At 47.6% G+C, this 22,216-nt stretch overlaps 1 protein-coding gene across 5 annotated transcripts in view; it reads left to right on the top strand.

Moving 5' to 3' along the window:
- The window catches only part of RAI1 (retinoic acid induced 1), a 275,318-nt gene that overhangs the window by 242,341 nt on the left and 10,761 nt on the right, over positions 1–22,216 (top strand). For 4 of the 5 annotated variants that reach the window (XM_068243537.1, XM_068243536.1, XM_068243538.1 and 1 more), the window contains one exon: positions 3,959–9,437. In XM_068243537.1, the coding sequence (XP_068099638.1) occupies positions 3,975–9,437 (5,463 nt within the window). In that variant the 5' untranslated portion in view covers positions 3,959–3,974. The remainder of the gene's footprint in view (positions 1–3,958; positions 9,438–22,216) is intronic. The other variant, XM_068243540.1, reaches the window with a different exon arrangement.

A 22,216-nucleotide genomic window follows, 5' to 3' on the forward strand; every position in this document is an offset into this window, starting at 1 on the left:
ACTGAGTAACTGCCGTTCAGTAAGTGATTTTGAAAACAAAGTAAAACCTGAGGATCCCCCATAAGGACATGGACCAGTCCAAAATTTGACAGTTCGGTCAGATTTTTACAGCTTATTGTGAGTGACAGGAACATTGGAGAAAAGTAATTTATAGTGCAGAAAAATGTACTTCCTTTGAGTATTCATGAATTTTACATTTTACTCAATAGTGGTCCTTTAAGTATATATTACTGATGTCTTCTGTGCCATTGTACAAAGCAGATTGCAAACACAGGAAATAGAAAACAGAAATGTGACAATGACATTGATTGGTGAAGATTGTATTATAGGCCCAGCTGTAGCTGGATAGTGTACTAGTTAAATAGCTCTGACACATGAGACCTGGGTTCTCATCTCGGCTCTTCCTGTTCAGTAAGCCAGCAGCTATTCAGTAAGGAGACCTTGGGCAAGACTCCCTAACACTGCTACTGCCAATAGAGCATGCCCTAGTGGCTGCAGCTCTGGCCTAACACTGCTACTGCCTATAGAGCGCCCCCTAGTGGCTTCAGCTCTGGCCTAACACTGCTACTGCCTATAGAGCGCCCCCTAGTGGCTGCAGCTCTGGCTTAACACTGCTACTGCCTATAGAGCGCCCCCTAGTGGCTGCAGCTCTGGCCTAACACTGCTACTGCCTATAGAGCGCCCCCTAGTGGCTGCAGCTCTGGCCTAACACTGCTATTGCCTATAGAGCGCCCCCTAGTGGCTGCAGCTCTGGCCTAACACTGCTACTACCTATAGAGCGCCCCCTAGTGGCTGCAGCTCTGGCCTAACACTGCTACTGCCTATAAAGCGCCCCCTAGTGGCTGCAGCTCTGGCCTAACACCGCTTCTGCCTATAACGCGCCCCCTAGTGGTTGCAGCTCTGGCCTAACGCAGCTACTGCCTATAGAGCACCCCCTAACACTGCTACTGTCTATAGAGCACCCCCTAGTGGCTGCAGCTCCAGCCTAACACTAATACTGCCTATAGAGCGCCCCCTAGTGGCTGCAGCTCTGGCCTAACACTGCTACTGCCTATAGAGCGCCCCCTAGTGGCTGCAACTCTGGCCTAACAATGCTACTGCCTATAGAGTGCGCCCTAGTGGCTGCAGCTCCGGCCTAACACTGCTACTGCCTATAGAGCGTGCCTGCTACTGCCTATAGAGTGCCCCCTAGTGGCTGCAGCTCTGGCCTAACACTGCTTCTGCCTGTAGAGCACCCCCTTGGGGCTGCAGCTCTGGTCTAACACTGCTACTGCCTATAGAGCGCCCCCTAGTGGCTGCAGCTCCTGCCTAACACTGCTACTGCCTATAGAGTGCCCCCTAGTGGCTGCAGCTCTGACCTAACACTGCTACTGCCTATAGACACTGCCTATAGAGTGCCCCCTAGTGGCTGCAGCTCTGGCCTAACACTGATACTGCCTATAGAGCTCCCCCTAGTGGCTGCAGCTGTGGCCTAACACTGCTACTGCCTATAGACACTGCCTATAGAGTGTCCCCTAGTGGCTGCAGCTCTGGCCTAACACTGCTACTTGTCAGGAACTGGCCCGCGGCACGCCTGCGTATACGGTTCCCGACTGCGGGTTTGACCAGATCAATCGGGGAGCAGCCTTATTCAAGCTACAAACAAGGCTGGGACCCCTCAAACACTTCCCACTGCCACCACTAGCCATTGCTAGACACGTCCACTCAGCTGTCGAGTGCTCAACACGCAAACTGCGTTTTCGTATTTGGGTCAGCTTTGCGCTTAGGCCGAATACGAAAACGCCACGCACACACACACAGTTGCAATCTTACACTGTAGTGAAGCAAAACCACTAACAGTCGTTCCGAACGATACTGTTAGACTTCCCACTCGGCTGTCGAGCGCAGAAGTGCCCCATACACACAATGCAATTACAATCTCATGCGGTAGTGTCGCTCAATCATACAATCAGGCATGAACTTATACCCGGTTACACTTCAGTCTCTTCTAGGCTATGAGTGTTAGTTTAGTACAGCAGAAGTCAAGCTTATTAAATAACAATTTAATATTCCTGGAAAAAAGTGGAACAATGCAGAAAAGAATATATACAAAAGATTACAAAAAACAAAAAAGTTACACAAATTAAGAGTTTACAAGGCTACACACAAGACAGTTTGCCCAAAATAAAAGGGAAAAATAAACGTTACCGCGGTGTTTGAACGTCATTGGTGGGAGCACGCCGCTTCGACCAGTAGTCGGGCAGCCCTTAGCGTCCTTGCTATCTCCAGAGAGCTACCGGTTGTAAAGGACCTGTGCAGGTTCTTATAGGCCCATTTGGTGCCTGGGGCATTGAATGTTCCATCCCCAAAACTAACGCAATTTCCCCGTTTGTGACATCACAGTCTGCCGAGCCACTTGTCACATCTGGGCTAGCTGTGACATGCAAATGTCAGAGCTTTCAACATTCCCTTCCTCTAATTTCCACAGGCAAAAATTGTATCTTGAGAACAACAAGTATCCTGTTTACACTTACAGATTTCAAAGCAATTCCACTTCCAGCCCACTATTCAGACTAAGAGGTAGCTGACCACCTGTGTGGGCTTCAACCTGGTCGGGTAATTGTCTAAGTGTTTCCTTGCTAGTGGCTAGGTAGACAGTTCCTAATTACTGTCCAAGTTCCTTTGCCTATTGAAGGTGACTGGTCTATTCAATGAAGACAATGGCAGTTCCCTTGATCTCTGCCCCGAATGCAAATTTAATCTACATACAGACTCACATTATCCAGGTGACACCTTCCAAAAGCCAGACTGGCTGACATACCTACACCACTGACAAAATATACAGCAGATAGAAAAAAGAAAGAAATGTGTTCCTGTTATCCTTACATCATCAGCCTCATAACTAGCTGCTATATTCCTGACACTACTGTCTATAGGGCGCGTCCTAGTGGCTGCAGCTCTGGTGCTTTGAGTCTGCCAGGAGAAAAGCGCGATATAAATGTTATTTGGCTTGTCTAATACAGCGCTATAAACCATTCTATATACACACCATGATCTCTGTATTATAAGCCCAGTACTATACCCAACTATACATACCATGAACTCTGTATTAAAGGACAACTGAAGCAAGAGGTATATGGAGGCTGTCTTATTTATTCCTTTTAAGCAATACCAGTTGTCGGGCAACCCTGCTGCTGACCCTTTGCCTCTAATACTATTAGCCATAGCCCCTGAACAAGCATGCAGCAGATCAGGTGTTTCTAACATTAGTGTCAGGTCTGACAAGATTAGCTGCATGCTTGTTTCTGGTGTGATTCAGACACTACTGCAGCCAAATAGACCATCAGGGCTGCCAGGCAACTGGTATTGTTAACAGGAAATAAATATGGCAGCCTCCATGCCCTTCTCACTACAGTTGTCCTTTAAATTTTAAAATATAGTAATCGGAAATCTATTTACAGTATATTTACCATGGGGTAACCTTGGAACCCAGTCTTTTAGCACCGCAGAGCCCAAAACAGCCTAAGATGTTGTTCTTCACATCTGAGTACTGTCGGTGGTTTGTGCTGGTTGGTTGAGACTGCTGGTTAGTTGGGCCTGAGCCCACTGATGCAGTTGTATCCGCTTCTGTCCACGTTTCAGCATCTCTAACATTGATGTTTAACTGCAAAGTGGACACAACTGCGTCAGTGGGCTCAGGCCCGTTTAGTTTTGGATAACTGGGACTGTATTTGGGAAATAAGCCCTGTGATGTCTGTGGAGGGGGGAGAGAAATAAAATCCCAGTAATTGAGAAGTCCCTCAGTTGGGGTTTTTGTTGGCTGCAGAAGGCTCAGTGGCGCCCCCACAAGTGAAGCCATGTTATTTTATGTTTGTTTCGGGTCTGTAGGAGTCAGCAGTGTATGTGAAATTACCTTGTGTGTGGATATATATACTGATGTATTCTGTCTTTTTTTCTCTTCTCTCTCTCTCTTCTCCAGATAACAAGAGCGAGCCATGCAGTCTTTTCAAGAAAGGTGTGGTTTCCACGGCAACCAACAGAACTACCAACCATCTTCACAGGAATCCTCCCGCCTGGAGAATTATCGGCAACAAAGTCAACCCGGGCTCAACTGTGTGCGTCAGAGACAGATGACCAAAGGCTACTATGTCCAGACGTCCTACCAAGGCTACGAGAACAACACCGGGGAGAAATACCCCCGGGGCGACAAGCACATGAATGCCCAGCAGCTTCAGGGCCGAGTCTCCTTCGCCAGCTTCCCCGAAGCCAATTTTTACCCTGGACAATACGAAGAGGGGATGCAGAACTGGGGACAGACTCAGGCAGTGACCGGGGCAAAATACGAGGAAAATGCGATCAAAAAGACACCTGCGGAAGGAAGGGGCTACCCGGACCCCTCTGGGCAGATGTCGTTTCATTCGCACACTCTGCACCCTCCACAGCAGCCCAACATCAACTACCCCAAGTCCCCCAGGCAGAAAGTCCAAAATGACATCCCGTGTTCACCCAATCCCTACGCCCTACCTGCCCACTTCAACCAGAATTTCCCCACCTCCACCTACTCCTCCGTGCCAGGGGGAAGCCCTGTCCCTCACACCTTCAAGAGCTGCACATCCCCTTCTAACCCTTCTCACGAGCGTGCCATGGCAACTGCTGCCAATCCAAGGGTTCAAGCCATACACGGCTATCAGTCCTCTAGAATGAGCTCTTACGAGCCGGCGCAACGGCATCACGCACAGGAAACTTTGCACTATCAGAACATGGCCAAATACCACGGGCAACATTATAGCCAACAAAACCAAGCCTATTGCCAGCCTGAGGCCCCCAGCAGGACTCCGGATCAGTATTACCAACCGTTCAGTCCCAGTGCCAGCCATTCTCCGGCGCGGTCTGTCGGCAGATCGCCTTCCTATAGTTCTACACCATCTCCTCTCATGACGAACCTGGAAAACTTCCAGTATAACCAGCAACAGCATAATCCTAACACATTCCCAATGGGCATTTCTGATCACAGCCACTACATGCCTCTTTTGAATCCCTCGCCAACAGGCACGTCCAGCCCGGAATCACAGACTAAAAGTATACAGAATGACAAAATTCCAGAGAGTTTGCTCTCCAACCTTAGTCTGCAGAGCCTTACCGCCTTGACCTCCCAAGTGGAGAACATCTCCAGTACAGTGCAACAGTTATTGCTGTCCAAGTCTGGCATTCCCCAGAAGAAAGGGATCAAGTCCTCCCCCAGAACTCCAGAATCACTGAAGACACATCACTGTGGCTCTGAAAGCAGTGCTTACTCTTCTGAGCCAATGGGCACGCCACTCTCCGAAACCTTGGGAACGCCACAGTCTGTGCATGCTGAAATTCAAGATGCCGACTATCTCAGCGGTTCAGAGGACCAGCTAGAGAGGAACTATATGTATTGTGGACCAGGTAGAAGCCCTGGTCGAGCCAGCAGTACCAAAATGAAGCCTGAATCTATCTCGACTTGTTCAGTGACTTCCCCCGACAACCTGTCCACAAAGTCTGATGACTCATTTCAAAGCATACACTCCAACCTTCCGCTGGAGACGTTTGCGAAATTAATGAGCAGTGAAAGGGAGTGTCCTCATTTACTGGTTAACGCCCTAACTCAGGAGGAGTTGTCTACAGAAATCATTGCCCTTCAAGAGGCCATTGATAATGAGAAAGCAGAGAAAGCATGGACTGATTCTCCAGAACTGAACAACACTTCACCTAAATCTCCCTTTAATCTGGAAGACCACACTTGTGTGGAATCAGTGGCTAAGAACACGTGGTCAGATCAGGGAACTCCACAGCCAAATCCAGACGCGATAAAGAAAATCACGCCAGATAAAACAACGAGGAACCACGAGTTCAACAATGACTATGGTGAGAAAGAAGAACTTCCGGCAATACAAACAAACACTGTAAGCATGACGGAAAAATCCACTGGTTTAAGTACAGAGAAAAGTGTTGAAACTTCTATCTCTAACTATGCCATCTTCTCTAACACCGTGGCGAATGCCACCATGAAGACATCTGATCCCTTTGAATGGCCAGATAAGAGCATGTCAGAGTCTTGCCTCAGGTGGAAGGAAATTGAGATGACTCTTACGTCAGATCTCCAGAAGGGTTTGTTTCAGAGCAAAGTGAATAAAGTGGATTCCAGGCTCGATGTTCCTGATGTTGAAACACCCTTAGAAAATGATTCCGGGGAAGAATTTAACAAAGAGGGAGCAGAAGACTTGGCCTATACTGAAGCTGACAAAGCAGACAATGAAAAGTGGCTGGAGGACACAAGGGACTGCTACAACGAAGATGAATTTCAAGACATTCCAGATCTCCCATCACAGAAAGGCTCTAACCAAGAACCAGAAGACTATTCCTCCTTATGTGACTTTTCAGAAAGGAAATCTCTTATTGAAGAGGAATCTCTTCCTAAACCAACGAGGGAATCAGAAGCCTTATCTCCCATCAATACACCAGATTCCATTGGAAACCCGAGCAATGAGGAAAAAGGGAGCCCAGCTGAATCCACGCAACTCAATGACAGTTCGATCATGCTGCTAGGTCCAACTGTTGAGACAGAGTCTAAAGTGAACAGCTGGTTTGAGTCTACATTGCCACATATCAAAGCCGTGCAGGACACACCAGAAAAGCTAGAAGAGAAAGAAGATAAGCTAGAAGAGAAAGAAGATAAGCTAGAAGGGAAAGAAGATAAGCTAGAAGAGAAAGAAGATAAGCTAGAAGAGAAAGTAGAAAAGATAGAAGAGAAAGAAGAAAAGATAGAAGAGAAATTAGAAAAGGTAGAAGATAATGAAGACGGTAAATTAATTCAGTCACCAATAGAAGAAACCAAAACAGAAATCTCAACTCTACTTGAAGTCAAAGAAAATGGGCATCAAGAACACAATAAAAAAATAATAAGCAAAGATGAAGAACCACCTGTCAAGAAACCTCAACGTGGTCGAAGAAGTAAAGCAGCGGTAACCAGTGAGGCTGAAAAGTCTACAAAGACCCCCTCAGGAACCAATGACAAAGCTGAGAATGAAAACATCCAGATACAAACGTTAAGTTCCACAAAAATAACTTTAGTTAGCAAGTATCCCGTAACCGAAGCAATACCAGCAAGGATGTGTACCCGTTCCTCTACTGCTAGGGTGGAGGGACAAGACGATGGCGTCCCTGTGAAAACAAAACCACATGAGAAGTTAATAAAAAGTGGTGCATTGAGTGAGAAAGAGAAGGTCCCTCCTAAAGTTGGAAGAAGAGGTGGAAAAATGTTGGGGAAGGTAATGCCAAGAGCCAATGAACAGGAAGTCCCAGCACTGCCAATTAAACAGCCTTCTGTCCTTGGAGTTGATACAGCATCAAAAGAAAATAGCATCAGCATCTTGAAGGATGACCAGTCTATGATTTTAAGGTCTAGGAGTAAGAAAAAGGAATTATTTCCGGTCAAAAGAAGAAGAGGAAAAAAAGGGATGAATTTTGTGATCAAGAAACGTGCAGCCTTAAAGAAGATCATAGCAAACAACTGCAGTGCAACTGACACACTTCCAATGATGCCAAAAAACAGGAAGCAGATGAAACTGGGTAATACCGGCGTTGGAATAAATGTAAAGAACCCCGAGAAGGCTTTGCAGTCCCTCAAGAGGAAGTCCAGCTTCATTTCACCAGTTCCAGCCAAGAAGAAAAATTTGATCCTACGTGGCAAGAAAGCCAAGGAACAGAAGTCAGAAAGTCCTCCGATTTTATTAAAAAAAATGAAACCTATCAAAAAGGAGAAGTTACAGCTTGCTTCGAAGAAGACTTGTAAAGTCATCCTAGGTTCACCTGCCGTGCAAATTACTCCAGAGGTTTGCTTAAAGGTGACCTCGCGAGCATCTTATCATGGAGCTTTAAAAACAAAGGTGTTGCCACCAAGAAAAGGCAGAGGGCTTAAAATGGAGGCAATAGTGCAAAAGATCACATCACCAAATCAGAAGAAACAAGGCGTTCCTGTAGGAGGCTTGGTGAATGCCGCAGCACTTAGTAATAGCAGCGTAGGTGTTCCTTCCCAAGCAAAAGAGCTGAGAGATAGAAGTTTAGTAATAACAGACTCCGAAGCCAAGCTGTTGACAAAGGACATGGCACAAATGGAATCTCCAAAGTCAGAAGCTGAAAAGCACACTGTTGGGTGCCGAGGTCCTGGCAATAGAGCTTTCAAAAGGAAGCCGTTCCTCAAAAAGAAGAAAATAGCTTCAAATGTGCTGCATGCTGAAGTAGGAGCACAACCAGTGGAAAAAACAGAGACTTGTAAGGGTTCCAAGAGACTGAACGCAGTTCCCAAAAAAAAGCTTAAGAGAGGGAGGGCAAAAGGTGCTCCAACCAAAGCTGCCGTCAAAAAGCTGCTAAGGGTTACCGCTTCTGTGCTCCTCACTCCGAAAGATAAATCCTTGTCCGAAAGTGCATTGTTAGCTTATAAATCTCGACCTAAGGACTCCAAAAAGGTGGAATTCAAAGAGGACACCAGTATTCCTGAATCTACTGAAGAGGCCCCATCACAAACTAGGGCCAGGAAAAAGACAAAACCCCCAACCGTCAACGGCTACGTCAAGAAGCAACGCAAGTGTCCTCAACGAAGCAAACCAACAAACCAAACTCCTGGGAGAAAAAGGAGGGGAAGGGGACACAGCATACTTCCCATTGCTCCTAAAGAGCCTGAAATCAAGTTGAAGTATGTGTCAACCAAACCAGTGAGGGCAGAAAGTAGAGTTCGGCTCTTTGCCCCGTATGTACAAGTGGAGAGAAAAAATGCCTTCACCACTACTTGCACCGTTATCAATAGTGCCACAGAGGAGGCACGCCTGGAGAAGGAAAGGACCGCCATCCCCACAACATCTCACGCTGTCACATTTGCGCACCAGGGCACCCTGCCCTCTACCTCCAGGATGACACTGGGACCTGTGGTGTGCAAGTCGGTGAGCTCCGGCTGTCTACTCTGCTGCCTATGCCGCTGTCCGGCCAATTATAAAGACTTGGGTGACCTGTGTGGGCCTTACTATCCCGTGGACTGTTTGCCTAGCAAGAAGTTCAGGCTGAAAGACAAACTGAAGCCGGAGGAACCAGAAAAACCTTCTAAGGTTGTGGAACCTGTCTGTGAAGGGAGCGGTGGTAAGCCAGCGTGTATGGACACTGGGGTCACTGACCTAGTTAAACACAATACATTACGCTCTAGTGCCCGCGGATTGCTCAGGAAGCTGCCCAGCTGTTATTGCTGCAACAAAAAGCTAGAGGTGACAGAGACTGAGAAACCCAGGAGGCACCATTGCAGCAAAATAGCTGAGTCTCAAGCTGCTGAGCCAGACACGCAAGAGCACTGGGTACACGAGGCCTGCGCAGTGTGGACCAGTGGCGTTTATTTGGTTGCCGGGAAGCTATATGGCATCCATGAAGCTATTCAAATGGCAGCCTCAGGGGTGAGTAATCATGTATGATGTAGAGTTGTAGACTTCCCAGGCCTGCTATGCTAAGGTTGGCCACAGGTGAAGAACATAGGTACTAAAGCTGAGGATCCGGGGACTAGGGGGAAATGTGGTGTCCGTGGATAGAGAACTGGTTGGAGGGCTTAAGGCAAAAAGTGGTAGTAAAGGGATCATACTCAAAATGTTTTGGTCCTAGTGGTTTGGGTCACCCCGAGCTGCTTGGTTAATCAGTTATACTAAAAATGGGAAACTGTTAGCAGTGGGGTCCCACAAGTGTCAGTAATAGGTCCAGTCCTTTTCAATTCATTTATTAATGATCTCATGAATCAAATACACAGTTATGTTGTCATCTTTAAAGAACAACTGAAGAGAGAGGAATATGGAGGCTGCCATGTTTATTTCCTTTTAAAGGGATACTGTAGGGGGGTCGGGAGAAAATGAGTTGAACTTACCCGGGGCTTCTAATGGTCCCCCGCAGACATCCTGTGCCCGCGCAGCCGCTCACCGATGCTCCGGCCCCGCCTCCGGTTCACTTCTGGAATTTCTGACTTTAAAGTCAGAAAACCACTGCGCCTGCGTTGCAGTGTCCTCGATCCCGCTGATGTCATCAAGAGCGCACAGCGCAGGCCCAGTATGGTCTGTGTCTGCGCAGTACACTCCTGGTGACATCAGCGGGAGCGAGGACACGGCAACGCAGGCGCAGTGGTTTTCTGACTTTAAAGTCAGAAATTCCAGAAGTAAACTGGAGGCAGGGCCGGAGCATTGGGGAGTGGCTGTGCCAACACAGGATGTCTGCGGGGGACCATTAGAAGCCCCGGGTAAGTTCAGCTCATTTTCCCCCGACCCCCCTACAGTATCCCTTTAAGCAATACCAGTTTCCTATTATGCAGGAGAACAGAGGCGCCAAAAGGATAAAAGGAAGCTAAATGGGCTTAAAAACCAAATTCTTGGTAAATAGAGGAGGTAGTGGTGGACTTACCTCCTCCAAGTAGACACACGACTGTAGTAAAGACAGTCAATATATTTAATTTATGAACGCCAAATATGCAACGCGTTTCGCAGGTTTGATCCCGCTTCATCAGGCACTAACAATGGAGCAATAGCATATGTGGTCAGTAGAAGAGCCGGGCACCTCTGGGAATACCAGTTTCCTGGCAGCCCTGCTGATCCTCTGCCTCTAATACCTTTAGCCATAGACCCTGAACAAGCATGCAGCAGATCAGGTGTTTCTGACATTATTGTCAGATCTGACAAGATTAGCTGCATGCTTGTTTCTGGTGTGATTCAGACACTACTGTAGCCAAACAGACCAGCAGGCATCTGGTACTGTTTAAAAGGAAATAAACATGGCAACCTCATAGTCTTCTCACTTCAGTTTCTCTTTAATTATGCACCCAGAAAAGGGAGTGTGTAAGGGGCTACAAAGGACCAAAAAGCCCTCTTACTAAAATGTTAAACAAAACAAAAGTTTGCCCTCTTAAAACAGAAGGAATTTGTGATAATTCAGGTTGGAGTGAACATATCATATCTCCCACAATGCATCACTGCTGAATATGCAAATCACTTAATCCATGCCATGCACTGATGAGGATCAAACAATCCGAAACAGTCTGTATGCATGTTGGATTATTGTGGCTCTGTACAATTAACAAGCTGACACATCATTGCATTCCAGGAGTTCTGGAGGTGTGGCTAGTGGGGATGATCACAGATGATGCCAAGTTTTATGCAAATATATGCAGAAAATAAATGGACCAATTGATTTAAACCTGGGTTTAAATTGACTGGTCCATTTTAAAACTGCATTCATTTGCATAATAATTTGCTTAATTTTGGAAGCATTTGCATCTAATTGATTATCCCTAGTGGTTAGTTTACAGGGACAACAAAGGATAATTTGCATATTTAGCAGTGATGCATTGTGGTAGAGGTCATATGTTCACTCCATCCTGAATTACTGCAAATACCTTCTGCAATTTTTTTTTTAATCTTTCATGTTGATTATGCAGAATTATCAACACTAAGTAGGATAGTGACATATTACAACAGGATTTCAGAAACCTGCACATAGCAGATGACATTTTAATATTGATAAGTGTAAGGCCATGCATCTTGGACATGCCAACACTACAGCACCATATGGAATAAGGGGCATACAGCTGGGAACTTCAGACTTGGAGAAGGACTTGGGAATACTGATTGATAGCAAGCTTGGTAACTGCATGCAATGCCAAGCACCAGCAGCTAAAGCAAATACAATTCTGAGATAAAAAGGGAAATAAAATCATGAGATGCTAGTATACTTCTCCCTCTGTATAAATCACTTGTGAGGCCACATCTGGAGTATGGGATAATGCGGGGGGCGGGGACATGATACAGGGGGAGGGGCACACACTACTCCCTCTGTATAAATCACCTGTGAGGCCACATCTGGAGTATGGGATAATGCGGGGGGAGGAGACATGATGCAGGGGGAGGGGCACACACTACTCCCTCTGTATAAATCACCTGTGAGGCCACATCTGGAGTATGGGATAATGTGGGGGGAGGAGCATGATGCAGGGGGAGGGGCACACACTACTCCCTCTGTATAAATCACTTGTGATGCCACATCTGGAGTATGGGATAATACGGGGGCGGGGACATGATACAGGGGGAGGAGCAAACACTACTCCCTCTGTATAAATCACCTGTGAGGCCACATCTGGAGTATGGGATAATGCGGGGGGCGGGGACATGATACAGGGGGAGGGGCACACACTACTCCCTCTGTATAAATCACCTGTGAGGCCACATCTGGAGTATGGGATAATGTGGGGGGAGGAGCATGATGCAGGGGGAGGGGCACACACTACTCCCTCTGTATAAATCACTTGTGATGCCACATCTGGAGTATGGGATAATACGGGGGCGGGGACATGATACAGGGGGAGGAGCAAACACTACTCCCTCTGTATAAATCACTTGTGATGCCACATCTGGAGTATGGGATAATGCTGGGGGGAGGAGCATGATGCAGGGGGAGGGGCACACACTACTCCCTCTGTATAAATCACCTGTGATGCCACATCTGGAGTATGGGATAATGCGGGGGGCGGGGGCATGATACAGGGGGAGGGGCACACACTTCTCCCTCTGTATAAATCACTTGTGAGGCCACATCTGGAGTATGGGATCATGCGAGGGGAGGAGCATGATGCAGGGGGAGGGGCACACACTACTGCCTCTGTATAAATCACTTGTGATGCCACATCTGGAGTATGGGATAATACGGGGGGAGGAGCATGATGCAGGGGGAGGGGCACACACTACTGCCTCTGTATAAATCACATGTGAGGCCACATCTGGAGTATGGGATAATACAGGGGCGGGGACATGATACAGGGGGAGGGGCACACACTACTCCCTCTGTATAAATCACTTGTGATGCCACATCTGGAGTATGGGATAATGCTGGGGGCGGGGGACATGATGCAGGGGAGGGGCACACACTACTCCCTCTGTATAAATCACCTGTGAGGCCACATCTGGAGTATGGGATAATACAGGGGCGGGGACATGATACAGGGGGAGGGGCACACACTACTCCCTCTGTATAAATCACTTGTGATGCCACATCTGGAGTATGGGATAATGCTGGGGGCGGGGACATGATGCGGGGAAGGGGCACACACTACTGCCTCTGTATAAATCACTTGTGATGCCACATCTGGAGTATGGGATAATGCGGGGGGTGGAGCATGATGCAGGGGGAGGGGCACACACTACTCCCTCTGTATAAATCACCTGTGAGGCCACAAATGGAGTATGGGATACCGTTTAGGGCACCAAACTAAAGGAAGCATGTAAATCTAATGGTGAAAGGTCTCTCTTACCAAGAAAGGTTGGGCAAACTGAGCTTATCTAGTTTGGAGGGCAATACAAAAGCTTGGCAGATGAGCTTTTTGTTACCCATAAACTGTATATGGAGGAAAGGAAATCTTCAAAGCGAGTCTAGTTAAAGTATGGACTGTCTCACCACAGGAAGTAGTTATGGCAAACTGGATGGTTTCTTAGCGTTGAAGGACATCTCCTCATTTCTATGACCGCTAGATATGAGAAGATGATACCTGATCCAGTAAGGAAGATGATCTGTTTCTGCTTTTATCATTGCGGTTGTGAGTTCTACAAAATATAGGCGCCAAAAGACCATAAGTATTATCAGTAAAAGAAAGTGGCCAATCACAGGTCATCAGATTCCTACTGTAATCAGAACCTTTCTGCTCTGCCTAAGCGCACTACATAAACCCCGCCCTCTCTCTTGTGGGGACTGCTGGGACATGCCACGCCTCCCTTATGATGGGCCACCTATTTTGTTAGACCCACCCCCTCTGACATTCCCTGTGTCACTGGCATTGCCATGTGACCTCTGTGGGATGTCCTGGCAGTAGGAGTGGAGGCGTGTTCAGGCTGTTGGCAGTGAGGAGCTGGGAACCTGTGATATACTTTAAAGTACATTCTTATTTAAAGCAGACCTGAAGTGATGTAAAAAAAAAAAAAGAAACTTAGATACATAAGACATGGGAAGGCTCTAGATGCCGTAGAGCCTCCCCATTCCTCTCTCTGTGTCCTCGTTTCACCGCTGTCCCCCATTCAGAATCCGCACCTTTGGGACTCAGCGTAAGTCTTCGAAAAGCCCTCACTGAAGACGGGCGTGTCCGTACTGAGCATGTGCGAGACCAGGCATGTGTTTGCGAATAACAAATCCGCTCATCCTCTGACATACTCAGGGAGGCAAGTCCTTCCAAAGCCTGCGCTGGGAGGACCGAAAAGTCAATCAACAAAGGTGCTCGAATAACTTCCCCGGGGCACAGCGGTGGAAAGGGGGGACAGTGAGCGGACAAGATGGCTCTATGGGGTCCATGGGGAGCCTGAGGGGAGAGGGATAGGAAGGCTGACTTAGGCCTCTTTTTCAGGAGCAGTTGATAGGCAGTGAAATGCCTTTCAAACTCTCACAACTGCTCGCTGCAGCCTGGTAACTGCTAACTGCTGCCTGGCAACTGCTGGTAACTGCTCGCTGCTGCCTGGTAACTGCTCGCTGCTGCCTGGTAACTGCTCGCTGCTGCCTGGCAACTGCCCGCTGCTGCCTGGCAACTGCCCGCTGCAGCCTGGCAACTGCCCGCTGCTGCCTGGCAACTGCTCGCTGCTGCCTGGTAACTGCTCGCTGCTGCCTGGTAACTGCTCGCTGCTGCCTGGTAACTGCTCGCTGCTGCCTGGTAACTGCTCGCTGCTGCCTGGTAACTGCTCGCTGCTGCCTGGTAACTGCTCGCTGCTGCCTGGTAACTGCTCGCTGCTGCCTGGTAACTGCTCGCTGCTGCCTGGTAACTGCTCGCTGCTGCCTGGTAACTGCTCACTGCTGCCTGGTAACTGCTAACTGCTGCCTGGTAACTGAGCTGACCACACAGCTGAGCACACAGATCAACTGGCCATGGAAAAGAGGCCTTATTTATTTCCTGTTAACCTCCCTGGTAGTAATCCTGAGTGTAGCTCAGGCTAGCCGCTGGGAGCTCATTGCAGAGTATAGCGCAGCGGGCATTTTTACTCACCTCCCGGGGGATCCAGACATCGGTAGCCGTTCTCCTTCCTGTCCTCCGAGAGTCTGAGTCTCTCTGGTGAGATCACTGTCAGTGATCTTACTACAGAGTTACAGTGCCACCCGAAGGACGGAGGGAAAATTGCAGCGCTGGGGCCCAGGGAGGTGAGTGAGAGCAGGGGCTTTCGCAGACATTCTGGCAGCATCATTTTTTCCCCTGATTTTAGGGTCTGAAACGTGCTGAAAAGACCCTAAAATCTGGAAATAATCATACCGCCAGGGAGGTTAAACAATGCAGATTGCCTGACTCTCCTGCTGATCCTGAGTCTCTAAAACTATCCCCTGAACAAGCATGCAGGTCAGGTGCTCTGACTGAAGTCAGACTGGATTAGCTGCATGCTTGTTTCAGGGTTGTGATTCAGACACTACCGCAGCCAAAGAGCATACCTCCCAACATTTTAATTTCAGAAAACGGGACACTTAGGCCACACACCCTAACCACACCCCCTAGTCACACCCACCAATTTAAAAAAATATATTTTTATTTTATTATTAATTACTATTACTCCCGAAGGGGGGGGGGGGGGGGGGGTGCCCGTGGGTGAGGAGGAGGGGAGAAAAAAAACTGATCGAGGCACCAGCCCCGTGGTCTGATCGAGGCACCCGGACCGGGATCTCATCTGGTCTTCTCGGCTTCCTGTGACATCACAGGAAGCAGGAAGCCTAGAAGAGCCAGATCCCGGTACGGTGAGGCAATGGTAAGATTAATGACAGCCCACTCCGCTCCGCTGCGCATTTAACTCTGCAGGCAGGGCTGACACACTGGGGGGCACATTAGGAGGGAGGGAGGGAGAAATAGCGGCCACCCATCCCGCATAGCATACGGCATCCCCCGCGGCTGGTGCCTCGATCCGTTTTTTTTTCCCCTTGCCCAGCGGCCGGGACAGAAGCCCCCCAAATCGGGACCGTCCCGATGAAACCGGGACGGTTGGGGCCACTGAAAGAGATCAGCAGGGCTGCCAGGCAACTGGTATTGTTTAACAGGAAATAAACATGGCCGCCTCCATATCCCTCTCACTCCAGGATCCCTTCAATGGATGACTTGTAGCTGAATTATCAGCTAGCTCTTTAGATCTCGCAGGGACTGTAGCAGTGGGATCGCCCTGGTACCTCACCCTAGAAACGCTGGTGTTCAGATCCTGCCAATAGAGGCCCTGAGGGCTACAAGAACACATTGGATGAGTCATCAACCGCTAACCACCACCCACACCTGAAATATCGGTTTAGGGTGGAGCGACCTTCTAAATAAGCCAATTCTTGTTCAGCGAAATAACAAAACGCACAACCTTCCCTGTAAGAAGTTCTTGGAAGGTTTTGGGGGACTCACGTATTAGAGTGCACAGCGCCCCCTGGCTGCAGGCGCTGCCTGGTCATTGCTTGCTGGGAGCTGGGAGCAGCTGACATAATTTGGGCCTGATGATGCACGCCCCTTGTACCTTGTGTAACCTTGTCCAGTTATGTCATCAGAAAAATACTTGGCAAGATATTGAAAGCTGAAATCTTGGGGAAAAAATCCTGTATAAAAAGGATTCTAAGATTTGGCGCAGAACATATGAGGGGTGACTGCATGAAAGGCCTGTGCAGGGTGATCACTGTGGATCTACTGCAGGCTTCTGCACAATCCTAGGCCTAAGCCACTCATACACGGGCATCATAATAGCTATTCTGCCACCTGCTGGCAGCACATGGGTCCTGCAAGCTATAAAATGGCCATAATCTCGGGACCAGTTCTAACTGACACTGTACTGGCACATATGCAATTCCAAAGATTTCTCCTAGGCGATCTTTTCACACCTTATCAATAAAATATTGTTTAAGCCACCAGCAAGCTATAAAATACTCAGAATAATTCTGACAGAGCTTTTCGGTACTTTTTCAATTTGCAGAGTGCTGAACAGTTCAGAATATGAAAAATTAACTCCTTGGAGTAAACTTAGGAGAAAAAAGGAATTGAAGGGGCGGGGGGGGGAGATAAATCAATACGTTGCAAAGTCAGAAGTTAAAAAAATAGATGAGAAATCAGGAAATGATTCATATTTGCCATGTAAGTTGTTTGTGTTGTTTTATCCACAATCGGCCTGCAGGTCATCTTTACTAGTGGCAGACATGAAAAAAAAACAACTGTTATTTCCCACAATGCAACACGGCTTCCACAGGGTGATGTCAGGACCAGGGCCGAGGCAGAAGCGAGAGAGGCTCCTGCCTTAGGGCGCAGTGTAGGAGGGGGTGCAGGGAGGGGCAGAGGTGAGAGAGGCTCCAGCCTCAGTGCGCAGTGTAGGAGGGGGTGCAGGGCGGGCAGAGGCGAGAGAGGCTCCAGCCTCGGGGCGCAGTGTAGGAGGGGGCACAGGGCGGGGCCGAGGCAATAGAGGCTCCAGCCTCAGGATGCAGTGTAGGAGGGGGTGCACAACTCACTCAGCTATCATTCCCCTATTGTGTTTGAAGCAGAGAGAAATAAGAAAAGGGGATACATAGCGACTGCAAGCCAGATAACTAGAGATTAAGGTGTTGGGGGTCCTGGGGCGTCTCTTAGTCTAATAGTAATCAGTGTGTGGCTGGGGTGGGAGGGATGGGGGAGGGGCCTCTTAGTGTAATAGCAATCAGTGTGTGACGGTTGGGGTGGCAGGGATGGATGGGCACTTTGGTATCTCAGCCTTGGGTGCTGGAGGACCTTGTCCCTGCTCTAGTCAGGACCATGGTCCTGACATCACACTGTGGAGGGGTTTCACCACAATATCAGTCATACAGACCCCCTGATGATCTGTTTGAGAAAAGGAATACATTTCTCCTGGGAATCAGCTACTGATTGGGATGAAGTTCAATTGTTGGCTACAGTTTCTCTTGAATAAGGTCCAGTGTGTCTGCATATATTATTATGGGGTGGAGGATGGAGGATTATAGATAGCTATATATTTCCTGTGTAGAGCATTACATTCTATAGCCAAAGCCTGATGCGCACTATTCAGTTTTCAGATCAGATCCTATCCGAGTGAGCGATCAGATCAATATTCAGGTCTAGCAATCACACGTATGTTTTTTTTTTTTTCAAATTCCGGTCAGATTTCCAATTGTTTTTCCGGGTGGTTATTGATCGCAAATGAATCCAAAGGACATACACATGGAATGATAGTTTTTCGATCGATATATTTCAGCATGTCCGATCTGCTTCCGATAGACGCAGATTGATTTTGAGCTTGGAATCGGCCTCTGGCTATCAGTAGGATGTATATTTTTTTCTCAGAGATCTGATTATATAGCACATACACAGTTGTGACTGAAGAATCATTTTATTACAATAATAAATGTGAGTTTAAAACCACTTTAATGTCAGGGTGTTCAGTGAATAAGGATTCTCACTGATTGCTGCAGTGTTCTCCACACCTGATCCGATTAATCAGCCCTACACAGAGCAGGCAAGGATTGTGATTGGTTGGCTAGTTATGTGAATGCTGAGGAGGGGAGGGGTTTGGAACGCTGATAGACTAGTATTCTGCCTTCCAAGCAGCCTCTGCCTTTTAAAGGGAACTTGAAGTGAGAGGGATATGGAGGCTACCATATTTATTTCCTGTTAAACAATACCAGTTGCCTGGCTGCCCTGCTGATCTCTTTGGCTGCAGTAGTCTGAGTCACACACCAGAGACAAGCATGCAGCTAATCTTGTCACACTTCAGTCAGAAACACCTGATCTGCATGCTTGTTCAGGGGCTATGGCTAAATGTATTAGAGGGTGAGGATCAGCAGGACAGCCGGGCAATCTGCATTGGAAATTAATATGACAGCCTCCATATACCTCTCACTTTAGGTTCCGTTTATATAGGAACTTGCCGGTGCAGTCCTGGCTAGGCAGGCACAGGATGGGTAGTATTGTATAAGATAGGCGTGTGTTATGCATAACAAGCAATACCACAGCTGCTTCACTGATGCTATTTAGCCTGAGGCCTATAGGGAAAGTCTCTAAGGAGTGCAGCCTGCAGCTCTGGGCAGGTCTCCACACCTGACACTTTAAAAGTGACCATTAACGATACAATCCCTCTGATATTTGATTGTTTCCAATCACCGCACTAATCGATTGGCCGTGCCCATTAACACCCCAAAAACCAATCCAATAAGATCACGGTAATGGAATTGATCTGTTTTTTTTTGATCAATCCATCAATCTGTTTGAATTGGTTGGCAGGTTTTGGGCTTACCCTACAGTACATGTGATCCAGCTACCACCCACTACTGCCGGCGATTCCAAAATCGCTACGCTAATGAAAGTCAGTGGCGGTAATTCTGACTTCAGTTCTTGATTTGGTCATCCTGGTGCTCGGTTATGCCACCTTATGAACAGGCAGATTCACCGATATGATCACTGCAGGCAGATAGCAGGACCAATCCAGACACTTGTATCTAGATAATCACGTCCACGTTTATTAGAGGAACAATACACATATGATGCTGGGCGATACATACATAAAAAAACTGTGTGTGTCCGCCCCCCCCCCCCCCTCCCCCCCAACCTCTGCAAACAGTTACCTCAGATACTTTCCCAGAATGCACTGCGGAGTGTGACTGCCAACAGAAAGTAGGAGGGGGAGTATTTACATAATGGAAAAGGGGTGTTACAGAAAAGGACCACAGGGTGGCAGTGCTGCACATTAACTGAACAACATACATGCTGTAGAGAGATATAACAACAGTATAGCAGAACACTCCCCGCCTGACATTGTAATGTCACTATATTAAAACAGATGTTATGCAAACCGTAGTCTGTTGTCTCCGAAGACCCTGAAACAAAAATCCCAAATCGCAATTGCAGGTTCTGAAGCATTTTTTGGAGCGATTGCGCTTCATTACAAACTATAGGCTCACTGCAAAACCGCTTTTAAATCGCTGTCCATTGCGATCTTGCAGCGCTTTTACTACCCAGAACCAAAAAAGGCAATCGCTGTACAAATCTCTATCATTAAATTCAAAAGCGCTTTAAAGTCACCGGAAATAGCTCTGGAAAACGCTGTTAAAATCGGCACAAAAAGCCCTCAGTGATTGCAGTTTCTAGCGGCCGCAGCCCTTAGCGCAGTCACATGTGAGGGAATCTCGTTATTTGTTAGCAGGCATGGAGTCGGGGAATGGATGTCTTGCATGTGTGGGTCACACGGCCTCCAGGCCCACGATTGTCTCTCTTTGTTCCCTGGATGTGACACCAGCGTCACCTGCTTTGTGTCAGCAGCCAGGAGAAGACGTTTTAGCCTCATAAGCAGAATCCATCGCCCTGGAGACTTCCGGCTGCTTCAGGTGCGGAGTCCTTCTGCGCTCTGTTTAGTAAGCCTGGAGAACGCAGACGATGTCCCAGATATAATCCCTGGGGGAGCCTGAGGGGCCCGAGCCAATTACACAACTACCCGGCAGAAGTGTCACCCTGGCAAGCTAACCGAGCGGCCGTACGGTGCTGAGAGCGTCCGGCGCTGGTCACATGATAACTACCCGGCAGAAGTGTCACCCTGGCAAGCTAACCGAGCGGCCGTACGGTGCTGAGAGCGTCCGGCACTGGTCACATGACTCAATTCCTTCTAGAGATATGAGGAACCTTCATCTAATGTCAATAATGAAAAATCAAGATAGTTGGATTCACAATATAGCCCTTTAACCTCTTGAGGACCACAGTGTTAAACCCTCGTAAAGACCAGGCCTTCTTTTGTATACTAGGCCACTGCAGCTTTAAGGCCAAGCTGCAGGGTCGCACAACACAGCACAAAAGTGATTCCGCCCCCCTTTTCTCCCCACCAACAGAGCTCTCGGTTGGTGGGGTCGGATCACTCCCCCAGATGTTTATTTTTTTTTGGGGGGGGGGGGGGGTAAATATTTTTCTTTATTTTTAATAAATATTACTATTTTTTTGTATCTATTTTGTTTCCCTCCCTCCCCTGCACAGTTTCTACTTCCTGATTCATGGAAGCAGGCATATTATTTACATCCTGTGCTTTCAAATGAGCTTATCTGCCATAGGCAGTTATGTGACACAGGGGAGAGATCAAATTACAACTAGTGATTGGACACAAATGAGGAGGAATAACAGGCTAAACTATTTAAATACATACAGATTGCATTTCTGTTATGTTTTCCTTGTGTCCTGTGCAAGAGTTCAGGTCCACTTTAAACAATACCAGTTGCCTGGCTCTCCTGCTGATCTCTTTGTCTGCAGTAGTGTCTGAATCACACACCTGAAACAAGCATCTGTTTCCAATCCAGTCACACTTCAGTCAGAGCGCCTGATCTGCTGCATGCTTTGTCAGGGGCTGTGGCTAAAAAGTATTAGAGGCAGGAGATCAGCAGGCCAGCCAGGCAATGTGCATTGTTTAAAAGGAAATTAATATGGCAGCCTCCATATCCATCTAATGTCGGGTTCCCTTTAAAGCACACCTGGAGCTAGAGGGATATGGAGGTTGCCATAATTATTTCCCTATTAAGCAATAGCAGTCTGCTTGCCCTCACACTACAGAGAGGTGGTAAAGTTGGTCAGTGATTGGCCAATCAAAATGCTATGTGTGTACCCGGCTTAAAGCGGAACTGTTGTGAAAATCTTGAAATTTAAAACGCATACAAATAAGAAGTACGTTTCTTCCAGAGTAAAAATGAGCCATACATTGCTTCTCTCCTATGTTGCTGTCACTTACAGTAGGTTGACATTACTGACAGGTTTCGGGTTAGTCCATCTCTTCCTGGGGGATTCTCAGCATGGCCTTTATTCTTTATAAGACATTCCCTGAAAAAGATTTATACAAAGATGTCGGCCAGCCTTCCTGCTCACCGTACACTTCTTGGTTTGGACGGAGCAACTGCCATTCACTAAGTGCTTTTAAAATAAAGAAAACCCTGAGAACCCACCTATTAGAAGATGGGCTAGTCCAAAACCTGTCGCTTCTGTCAGAGTTCTACTACCTACTGTAAGTGACAGGAACATAGGAGAAAAGTCATTTATGGCTCATTTTACTCTGGAAGAAACGTGCTTCTTATTTGTATGTGTTTACATGTATTTTAATTTTTAAGATTTTCGCAACAGAGGTCCTTTAAGGGCATATTCACACATCCCGTTTTACCACTGCCATATAGTATGAGGCCCCACAGATACAGTACTATGAACAGATCATGCATCTGAGCCCTC

Source organism: Hyperolius riggenbachi, chromosome 7 (genome assembly GCF_040937935.1).
Source record: "Hyperolius riggenbachi isolate aHypRig1 chromosome 7, aHypRig1.pri, whole genome shotgun sequence".
Taxonomy (NCBI): Eukaryota; Metazoa; Chordata; class Amphibia; order Anura; family Hyperoliidae; genus Hyperolius; species Hyperolius riggenbachi.